This window comes from Amphiura filiformis, chromosome 8 (genome assembly GCF_039555335.1).
Source record: "Amphiura filiformis chromosome 8, Afil_fr2py, whole genome shotgun sequence".
Taxonomy (NCBI): domain Eukaryota; kingdom Metazoa; phylum Echinodermata; class Ophiuroidea; order Amphilepidida; family Amphiuridae; genus Amphiura; species Amphiura filiformis.
Window position 1 is genome coordinate 18,557,266 of NC_092635.1, and position 12,314 is coordinate 18,569,579.

Here is a 12,314-nt window from a genome sequence, read left to right on the forward strand (position 1 = left end):
ACACTGGGAAGCATGGGCGTGATGTGCCATCCAACTTTATCATCGCATACAAGCTCCATTTAACAGATGTGCCTTCTTCATGATGGGTGCAATGTACTATGACATCTCCACTTCTTCACATGTTTGTCAATACATACATGTGTTTGTCATTATCTTGGGCACATTTTTTCGCCCCTGTTTGGCTTGGTGAAGATACATTGTATGCCTTTACTATAGTGAGTTTACATAGCTCTGGGAGTCGATGCCCACTCCATTCAAGAGGTATTTTAAAGGTGTGGTTTTTCCCTTCATTAAATTTTTATTTCATATACATTTATTTACAATTTTGCATGATGTACAAATGCAACAAAAGTAGAAATGATGCCACATTGTACAAAACGAAGAATAAATTAATGCAACTAAATTTGATACAATATTTAATGCAAACCTTGTTTGAAATCAGCCAAAAATCATATAAAGTTTGACATTTCTATCATTTCATTTTTGTTGTTAGGCATAAATAAAAATAACATATCTATGGAAATACAACCATTTCAGATTTAAGTGCCTTATGGATCAAGTAACCTCTTCGTTGGTGGCAACACATAGTGGCATACATGAAGGACAAAATGTGTTGAGAAAAACCTGTTTGAAAGATATGTTACTAATAATGGAGTTGATACTCCTCCACTGTTATCTCTCAGTGGCCCAATTCCATTTTAAATTAAGTTTCAATTTTTTTAACTGTATCTGTAATAGTTAAAATGGATGACTATTATATGATTTAGTTGGCTCTAAACCTTTACGTCACTATGTGAAATGAAAAATTCAGAAAAAAATCACTCTACACCGCTATGTGTTGCGACCGACATCTTGTCTTGTAGTGTTTAGAGAGCTTTAGAGTTAGTGTTTAGAGGTACATGGCTGAAAGCAAATAAAGTGTAGTGCAATGCTTAAAAAAGTATGTATGTGGCCTAACCAAATTAGTGATGAATGCTGCAGAACAGCACACCATCTCCATTTCTCGAAAAAGAACAAAAATGATGCGTAAATTATACCTTAGGCTTATACATTATAGGATTTGGTCTTGGGTTAAATCTTGTTTGCTAAGTTTTTGAAAGAAGTTTGACTAGGAGAGTCCTGTGTGTAATGCTAATATCGGGAATCCTCCAGATTGGATTGTCTCCATTGGGACACAAATATTGTATCAATTTTTTTGGCAAAATTGAATGATTGTTGGCATCTAAGTATGAGAACCACAAAGGTTTGTGCAAGATGCACTTCATGCACATAATCAACACAATGTTTTATACGATGATTGCAACAAGCACACACTTGAAATTTGACTTCCCTCGGCCCAGCGCATGGTAGACTCACTAGACTGGTGCCCTCATTCGTCAACCTTCTGGATTGACGACTGAGAAAACGGTGTAGAAAAAAAGTGGCAAACTTTTGCAAACAGATTCTGGTTGCACATGAATATTTCGCTGAGACTGCGCAGTTGTGTCCAAGACCGAGTTTGTTGTTTTTAGAACTTCAGAGCGTGATCTTATCACAACGGCGCAGGACACTGCGTGGAACACAGGCGCCGCTAGTCAGTCACGCTTTGGCGCATTAACCAAAGTCGCAAGAGAATATTTTCATGAGTCCGCCACAGTATGATCTGTAAGATAATCAGTCGTCACTATGAAGCATAACACAGTACATGCGCAGTGTAGATGACTGATTGGAATTAGTCTACAGCGCATGGTAGGTATACTTTTAGGGGAGGACACATTCTCCTCGTCCAACCTCTTTCATTCTAGCAGCTTCATATTAGACTATTCCAGTGGAAATACAAACACACCCTATGGTAGACCTAACCTTAATCTTCCACACATGGAGTGTGAATTTCAAATGGGGTTACCTGAATGGGTCACTCAATTTGAAATCTACACACCTCTGTGTAGGAGATTCAGGTCATGTCATCCATAGGGGATGTATGGATCTCAACTGGATTAGCCCAATTCACCTTTACCGTAATTCCCAAAATCCTTTGCAAAGTATGTCTTCGTCGATTCACACATCATTACAGTGAACATTGAACTGCCAATAACGATGTGTGCATCGAAAATGACATATTCTCAGTTAAAGATGCAAAGGCTTTTAGCAATTACTGAAACAGTCTATTAAATTTGAATACTTACAGATTTCCGATGAGCAGGAAATGAGCTACTGTCCTCCAATGTTGGCCAGCCATCCAGATTTGAGGGAGCCAAATTTGGAATACAGAGATGCCGGTGCTGTACGGGACTTATGAAGGATTGGTTCTGGTGTGGATGGTTTTATACTAGATGGAATTAAAGGCTGCAAGAAAACCACAAAATACAAGATTGTCATTGTCTAATTTTTTGGTTGTTGTTTAAAGAATGGTTTCATTAAACACATTTTGAGGCGAGTGTTTATTCTGTCTCTCCATGACAAAAAAGGGGTAACTGGCATTTCTGTCAAAATTGATTTATCACCATGGGTAGGACCCGATATCTTTAGCTAGAAATTGAGGTTTGCCGTCATTTGAATAAAAATGCCTGTCCTAATTTGACCTTTAAAACATTTGCCAGACCTCTACAGCCCATTGGGGGTTCAAAGAGTTCAAATAGGTCTTGCTATGGTCTTGTTTTGCAAAGCTGGTCTACTAAAAAGGTCAACAGCCTTTGTCAATACCTTCAACTCCCTGTCTAAACTCTAAAATGATGGCCAGACAGGTAGGACCACTTAAATGGTAGGACCAATGAGATAGCAGTACCTACCCCGTGCTGCAGGTCCAACACAACTTAATTGGGACGGACTCACAAACCCACAAAGAATTACAGCTCACAATGCAGTTTTTAAGTACACTAAGCAAAGTTTTGTCAATTACATGACTGTATCTCTTAATAATTAGTTTCATTTTGTCGGGAGGTCCTTTCATTAGTTATAGGTTAATAAATATGTATCACTTGTTGGGAGTGAAATTGTACAAAATAATGCACATGTACGGAGATGTTGATGTATCTAATGCAGGAGCCTCACAGGGGGAGTGCATTAGATGCATCGACATCTCAGTACAAGTGCATTATTTTGTACAATTTCATTGCTGTTGTTTCAGATTTTCAAACATTTAAGTTCAGTGCAACAGCATTTCAAGATGAAAATCTCTACATTTAATTTTTTACATTTGACTTTAAATTTATAACAAGCTATGGAAAACTAACCTAAAAATTTGATGTTTTCATCTGTACTTGCTCTTATTTGTGTTGACTGAAGAACTTAAGGGCAGAGTAATGGGAGAGAATATGGACCTTTTCGAGCTTCATTATTTCTGAATTGTATGTCCAAAGTATATAAAACTATACATTTTTGGAAAGGAGATGAGTCAAGGAATCCCATGGTGACATCAGATTTGTTCAAAAATCTCAAGTTTTTGAAAAATCACAAAAATTCACTTTTTTACCCCAATTTTTTTGTGACAACTTAGAAAAAAAGCCGTTCGGAGTAAAAAAAAGTCAGTTAGCTTTTCATGAAGAAGAGACATGAACTTAGGGAAGGTTTTTTTATTTTTTTGAAATTTGTCTCTTTTTCAAATATTAAAAAAACATGTGAAAAAAGCCATTTTGTCACTCTATTAAGCTAAAAATTAAGCATAATGGTGTATATTTTTGTTTAAAACAAATATTTTGAAAAAATGAAAAAACCTTCCCCAGACTTTGATGTACTCTAAAGGATAGTGCAAAAAGTTTACCCTTTGCTTGCATATTTTTCGAGTTATCTTGTCACAAAAATCGCGCATTATTGTCAAAAGTGAACTCTGAGAAATCGACGTTTTAGTAAAAAAATGTCAAAATTATGCACAAAACGTCCTTAAATTTTAAAACGGTAAGACTTTCACACTTGTAAAAGCTGTATCTGGTGCATGGTCTAAATATGCATCTTTTTGCACCAATGAATCTATAATGTCTGCTTTCAGTGCGCCAAAATTCAAAATAATTAAAAAATCTAAGTGGCATTTTGACTGCAAATTTTTGTTTTGTTTACACCACATTTGCTGGCGTTAACAACATACCGAATGCGCCTTGATTGCGTTGGACATACGCGCAGAGTTGCACCGTGTCACGCGACTCGATTCGCGCGCGTAATCACAATATTTCGCATTCTCGCATTTCTGACTCATTATTTCCGCCAATTTACTAAGCTGTCTTGAGCCATGTGACTTTTTAGAGTTGAAAAGAGGTGAAATAAATCAAGCAAAAATACGAATAAATATTAGCAAGTTGTATTTTATCAGTTTCAAGTGAAAGAATACATCTTAGTGTTGATAAATATCAAAAAATCTCAAATTCGGACGTGGACGAATGTGTCTTCCATTACTCTGGCCTTAACAACATTTTGTACTAGTTTTTGTCTCCAACGGGCCATTAAAATGTCTTTCTTTTTAACACATAATTGATTAAACCACTATGATGTTAAACTTTCACTGCCCTTAAACCTAACAACTCATCAGTGCCTCATTATAGCAGCCCCTTGGTGCATTGTCACTATCAACGGACACAATACTGCTTTTTTATCAAGTATATTAATGATACACAAAGTATGGGGTAAGTTCATAAGTTCACATTCATTAATACATAGGTAAGTGAACTGTGTCACTTGAGGATTTAGGGTTATGAGAATCATTCCATGCAAACAATGTACTTTGTTGTCCTGTGATAGGACACAGATATTATGTGCAATATATGCTCTGTATTTTTGAAACATTTCACCAATAAATACTTTGCATTTATGTGATTTGCATATTTCCTCACAAGGGAGACTCTGACAAAATATGTTACTAGTACTTCCAAAGTTACTTAATACTCAAGTGATACCGGTCAATTACCTGCCCAATAATGAATGCGAACTTACGAACTTACCACCATATGTTTGGGTATCATTATACTTGATAAAAAAGATGAGTTTGGTGTCAGCTGATATGCAATAAGGGGTGTGCTATTAAATGATAGCAAAACACATTAATTTCAAAGACCCATGAACCTGCAACTTATAGGGCAAAATTGGACAAAATTATAGGCTGTGGAGCTAAGAGATTCAATTTTTTTCTCCAAATTTGAGCTAAAGAGCTGAATTTTTAGCTTTTTACTCAAAGTTAAACTAAAAAAGAACAAGAGAATCATCACCAAATGTGGGTCTTCGGAACTGCTAGAGTGCCTGAAAATGGACCCTTGACCACTACACATACCAATACCACCTTGACATGTGAGTGCCTTCTCCAGGAAAGGAACCTGCCAATGACCGAACACCCCTTGTGAAATCCACTCATCCGACCAACACACTCATCAAAGATACATCCACCAAGTACATCTGCGACAGGGGGCCTGAATGTTGCTGCTTGTCCAATACACTCATCCTGTAGGGCTTGTGCATTGGACACATCCACAGCTCAGCATGGATGGATTTGTATAATACTCTCTCAATAAGTAATCAGTGGTTCACCTCTTTGGTTTAGCCTATAATTAATTATTGATGCAAAACTTTCTGCTTTTTGCACAAGATACAAAATAGGAAGGGCATTATAGCAATCACTTTATGCCAGACCCAGAACCAGTCCAAACATCAATCCACTTGTGACTGTAGGTCAAGCTGCTTCAGCATATCATATCTCATTTTGGTTCATATTGTACAAGAAAGGAGGACAACAGGTTGTCTAATGAGGGCGCAGTGCAAGCCACCTGACTGGTGTGATGCACCCAGCCTGATCCAGGGTGCACCGGGTTTTTCATACAATTCTCAATATTTTTTTCCCTTTTACCCTTCCCTTAATGCCCCTGCCCACTATGATGTAACACCAATGTTGCAAACACACTATACAAGGCTGGAAATATGTCACATAGTCATATCCAGTCAGGAGGCAATTGTGAAAACTGTGTCATTATCATCATGATCTTGCCAAGTAACTTTGATGCTATTGCTGAAATCCTTGAATCCCTAGTTTAGCTAAGTTTTCTTTATTGAGGGTAGCATACTCCAGTGACAATCACTGCTTTCCAATGGTCCAGTATCAGTTACCTGTCTCTGAGTATAAATGCAGTTCAACTTGAAACAAGGAAAGAAATATTCCCCTCTCTTTATTTGGCCAAAAAGAGTTATGTCAGTTCTTGATGGCAATTAATAAGTAGCTCCTTGTGTGTTTATATACAAACAACCCACTAAAATCCCAAAGTTGAGCGATATCTGATACTTGATACTCCCGATGATGACACTGTACCAGTGGTATCAATATAATATTGACAGCTTGATACATTTTTTGAAATTAGGTAGTAGGTGATCAATGGGTTGCAACTTGATACTTAATACTTCAACATGTTTTTGAGAACCACAGATAAAATATTTGGCATCAATTTTAATGCTTTTGGGTTTTCTATAATTTGATATATTTTGGAATCAGAATGGGAGTGTATCAAAGTAAAGCAGTATTGTGTCAGTTGAGTATCGGTATCAGTTGTAGATACAAAAGTGAATACTGCTCAACCTTATTAAACCAAAAGCTATATTGGACAATTCCAGACCCATGACCAAAGGGCATAACTGACAAAATTTGTCAAAATTGAATTATGACCACAGATGGGTCCTGGTATATATCTACCAACAGATTATCAAAAATATCCCCATTTTGAATCCAAAACCCTAAATGTAACCCTTTTGAAATTGGTTTTTGTGTACAAGTCAATAGGAGCAACAGTCTCCTACAGTATTTAAAAAAAAAATCAAACAAAACCTCATCAATGGATATTTACATGATGATGTTTAAAGTGCTTTCTCCTGCATGATGGATTTACATGCGCTGCTTTAGTTCGCATTTTATGCTTCATTGATTTTTCGGACTTTATGTTGTCTGTCTATGGCATTCATAGGTCAAATTAGTACAAACTGTTTTTCTCGGAGACTGGGGGTCGCACGTTCCTCAAACTTGACAGGTGGGTGCGTCTTGACCCGGGACAGGACAAGTTTGTATTGGTTAGTGGGTCAAGGTCACCAGAGGTCATCTAGGGGTCAAATTAGTAAAAACTGTCATATGGGCATGAAACTTGGTGGGTAGGTGCATCTTGACCTAGGACAGAGCAAGATTGTATTGATTAGTGGGTCAAGGTCACCCAGGGGTCATCTGAGGTCAAATTAGTAAAAACTGTTTTCCGCCTATTTTCTCGGCGGCTCCGGTTCGCACGTTCCTCAAACTTGGTGGCTGGGTGCATCTGGACCACAGACAGAACAAGTTTGTTTCAGTTAGTGGGCCAAGATCACCCGAGGTCATCCAGGGGTCATCTGAGGTCAAATTAGTAAAAACTATCGTATGGGCATGAAACTTGGTGGGTACAGTCAACTTTTATAGCCAAATTTTTGGAAGGTCATTTTGGGGTCATCCGGGGTCACCCAGGGGTCATCTGAGGTCAAATTAGTAAAAAATGTCGATGCGCATGAAACTTGGTGGGTACAGTCACCTTTAGAGTCAAATTTTTGGAAGGTCATTTTGGGGTCATCCAAGGTCAAATTACTAAAAACTGTCATATGGGCATGAAACGTGGTGGGTACAGTCAACATTTAGAGCCAAATTTTGGAAGGTCATTTTGAGGTCACCTGAGGTCAAATTAGTAAAAACTGTCCTATGGGCATAAAACTTGATGAGTACAGTCACCATCAGCCAGGTAATCGCGACAGCCGAGAACCGCCAAATACGGGTAACCGCCTAGTTCATAGAATTTGTAACCTTATAAATATCGAATATTGTATTTAAGCTATAGACTTGTCTGTAACCTTCAAATGGGTGCCACAACTTTACACGCTTATGCTTTCTGTGGCATCCACATCTCTCATACCACATTATTAAAATATTATTTTGTAATATTAATATTGGTATCTCAATTGTAAATTATTTGGCATTGCATTGTTACTAGTTTATTACAAAATGTTTTTTTCTATATCATGTTATTTATATGTATGTGTGTTGAGATGAAAATAAAACTGAACTGAACTGAACTGAACTGAGCAATCAACAGTTTTTGTCCATTATCTCAAAAAGACCGATATGTCAGTTATGCCCTTTTGTCAAGGGGCGGCAGAATACACCCCTAAGGAAGAAATTACCTTAAACTCACACACAGGAGGTATAGATTTCAAATGGAGTTGCCCAATCAGGTAGCACCCGGTTATCACCCAATAAGGTAACCCCATTTGAAATTCACACTCCCTGTGTGTGAGATTAAGGTCATGTCTTCCAAAGGTGGCATATTGATTTCAACTGGAATAGCCAATTTCAGACCCACTCTTACCCATACCAATTATACTAACCTGTGCTTGAGGACGTGGTATTGTACCATGTGAGGGCGCTGTGTTATGTGATGAGCTGAGCGGTAATAAAGTAAAGCGTCCCTGACTACTCGCTAATGGTAATACATTATGCTGCTCTTGGAATCCTGATGAAGCTGCCCGATGAGATGAATACAGGTGCTTATCAGCACTAGCTAGGGCTCCTAGTAACATCTGGGGACAAAAACAGATGAAATAAACAAAATGTAATTGTCTTTGAAATTATTACACTCACAAGTAATGTTGCTTATTGGCCTTACACAGGACCCCTGACCAACCACAGAAAGTCAATTTATCTGTGTCTAAAGTCTCCAATAATCCTTATGACTTATACAATGTAGGAAAGCTGAAGACACAGAGACAGAGTTGTGCTGAAGCTAGTTTCTTTCCATATACGTCTAGCCCTTTTCTATTCACAGATTATCCATTGTATTTCTTTTTTTTAAGGTTCGCTGCCCCGACCATTACCTAGAGTAATGGAGGTGGCTAGCTGCCCAGAGACCATTATCAACACAATAGCTCAAGATAACGGTCTCGGCCCGCGAGCTAAACAAAAGGAATACCATGGACATTCTAGAAACACTATGGAAAGGATCACAACATACATGTAGAATCCGAGTTCGTTACTAGTCTCAGGTAGACTTACATAACAAATGCATTTACAGCTCAATTTAAATGCAAATGTTGCATGGCAAGAGAAAATTATAGAGGGCTACTGCAGTCCGTATAACATTAACAGTAATATTTTATATAACACCACTGGTGCTCAATTAATAAACATAAACTCCTCAACGAAAGTTTGGAAAGTTTTTTCAAGCATCTGTACCTCCAATTATTTGTGACATATTCATATCGTGTTGCATATCACTGGATAGCTACAATACTCCCCTTTACAATGACACCCCATTTGAAACAATAACATTTTTCACGGCTGAGTACATGCCTTGTGATTGTAGTGGGGTCTCAAAATGAATTTGCCAAATTGACCATTATTCTGTGCAGCAAGCTGCAATCCCATAACTTCACAATCTGGGACCTAATGCAATCTTCCAAGATGACACCGGTCGCCCACATAGCCACGGTAGTCAACGACTACCTACAGAATATTGGAGTAGAGTCAAAATGGCCTGTCATCAGGCCAGACCCGGGGACCAGACCTCAACCCGATTGAACACTTGTGGGACAAGCTTGATCGCACTGTGCGTGCCAAAGAAGCCCATAGGCAACCACATTGAATGACCTGCGACGAATCCTTGTGGAAGAATGGAATTCCATCCCACAGTAACGTGTAACCAGGTCGGTGAGCAGCATGAGGAGAAGGTGCCTGACTATTGTGGCTGCCTGTGGTTTTTCCACCCGCTATTGAGGTTAGTGGCTAGCTTTGTTTGAGCACAGAATAATGGTCAATTTGGCAAATTCATTTTGAGACCCCACTACATTCACAAGGCGGGTACTCAGCCGTGAAAAATGTTGTTGTTTCAAATTGGGTGTCATTGTAAAGGGAGTATTGTAGCTATCCAGTGATATGCAACACGATATGAATATGTCACAAATAATTGGAGATACAGATGCTTGAAAAAACTTTCCAAACTTTCGTTGAGGAGTTTCGTTAAATTTATGCAAATGAACGAGGTAATACTCATAATTGAAAAGTAATCGCAGGGGGATGACACTCTTATTCACATTTTCATTTTACAACGCAAACCTATATCGAATCCCGGTGGTTTGCGAATAATGAAATGTCCGCATCCCAGATCAATTAAACCCTGGTATGAATTATTTATTAGTTTTCGCCACGATCCGTTTTGCAATAACATAAAAGCACTTCAAATAACAGCCCGTTGAGTTCAATGAACTACGCCCTGAAACCGATAGTGCCCCGTAAAGAAGCTCTAGCTCCCATTGACCTCTATACAGGTCAGTGAGCTCTCCATACACAAATGAACAAGTACAATAGGACAAGGCCAGCACCTATGACCTGCTTAGTGACATGTTATTTTGAAGTCTTCTAAAGCTTAATATCTTGAAGATTAGTATTCGTTTGTACAGATGGACTGCGCATTTATGATGCAAAATATTAATTCTTATATAAAATTACAAAATATTGGTATTATGACACACGGTATAGGTGATATAAAACGACTAATAAAATCATGTCATCATGGCGTCATGTCAAAGGTTCATTATATCCCGTATGTTTGTCTAAATTAATTAAGGGAAGGGGTATGAACGTTTGGACAGTATTTATTGTGGGACATTCGAGCACATCAGACATATCGAATTGCATTCTGAATACGAAGAATGTCCTTCTGATATCAAATAATTTTGATTTTTTGAAATTAGCAATGTAATACACATTTTATGGCAAATCATTAAAATTGATATTTTTGATATTTAGCAGTACTCGAAAGTAAACTTTATAAATCTGATGATTTATACTTAAAGTGTATGTAGGTGGGATGAAAAGCCGACGATCAATTGAAAATTTGCCCTTTCAGTATTGAAGATATGGATTTTTTCCCAAAACACCAAAAAAATAGGGCTTTTTGGGAAAAAAATCCATATCTTCAATATGAAAGGTCAAAATTTTCAATTGATCGTCGGCTTTTCCTCCTAGCTACATACACTTTAAGAATATATCATTAGATTTATAAAATTTACTTCGAGGACTGTTATATATCAAAAATTTGAAAATATCAATTTTTATAATTTGTCATAAAATTTGTATTATATCGTGATTTTCAAAAATGAAAATTATTTGATATCAGATATACATGCTTCAGTATTCAGAATGCAATTCGACACGCCTGATGTGCTCTCATGTCCCCTAAAAAATACTGTCGAAACGCTCAAAACGCTCATTCCGGATCCCTTAATATTTTCAGAACAATTTCTACACCCATTTAATATGTACTCAGGTGGAACCCGACTTTTTTTAATTTTCATTTCTTATTATGTAACAAATTCAGGTTTTTCCATTGCGCGCGCTGCCGGGCAATACAAATTTAATGCTAACATTGAATAAACGCGAATTAAGAATATGCGTTTCTAGTATATACAGCGCCTGACTCTACCTGAGGACCAAGCCTGAGTCCCATGGGCTCCAAGAATGGCTCTCCATACACAAATGAACAAATACAATGAAGGGTCACCATTGCTCTCCATACACAAATGAACAAATACAATGGAGAGTCTGACTGCCATGCAAATGAGCCAAGTGTCCTCTCAAGGTATGCTCTGTGGTAATCGTTTCGTTGAATGTATACTCAGTACATGTATATAAACTTGCCATTAGTTTCTAGAAGGGAATCTGTCTTTATCCTTGCCCAACCCAAAAACGCTCAACGGTCCATGCTAATTAGCTACTAGGCAAGAACCCCGGATACTACCCGACCAGGGGAGCTTCATAACTAACTTATGGTACTCATTACAAGTCAAGAGGCTAGGGGTGCAAAGCCTTACTGTGACCTACCCATAATGGGGAGCACCATTGGACACTACGTTACTAGGTGTTTCAAATATCTGGTTACTCACATTTTTCTAAGATATAAATTTTATGGTGTTGAAACCGTAGAACAAACATTGACAACTCTTTGCATTATTCATTAATCATTTCAATAACAATGGTCACGGGGTGAATACACTCCAGCGGATTAATATCCTACCAAACCACTTCAAATACAGATGTAAATTGAGATCAATAACTATTATTGATTTGATAATGCTGGCGTCTGAGGTGTTAGTGTTTTTAATTCAAGAAAGTAAACTTTGGCATTAAACTTATTTTTAAACAATTATATATACATATTTTGATGCAAACAATTTAATTTTGCTCGCTGTATATGTAAGATAAAGGGTTCAAAACAGACCATTACCAGAAATAATGGGCATGTTGTTCATGACTGGCTCAATGTTAGTTGGTTTGAGGTTTCGACCCCTATCGGGGTCTCAACCTCAAA

At 37.7% G+C, this 12,314-nt stretch overlaps 1 protein-coding gene across 1 annotated transcript in view; it reads right to left on the minus strand.

The window, feature by feature from the left end:
- The window catches only part of LOC140159445 (conserved oligomeric Golgi complex subunit 1-like), a 177,214-nt gene that overhangs the window by 99,235 nt on the left and 65,665 nt on the right, over positions 1–12,314 (minus strand). The window contains exons 26-27 of the mRNA XM_072182923.1: positions 8,338–8,529; positions 2,166–2,325 (exon numbers count right to left, since the gene is read on the minus strand). Of these exons, the coding sequence (XP_072039024.1) occupies positions 2,191–2,325; positions 8,338–8,529 (327 nt within the window). The 3' untranslated portion in view covers positions 2,166–2,190. The remainder of the gene's footprint in view (positions 1–2,165; positions 2,326–8,337; positions 8,530–12,314) is intronic.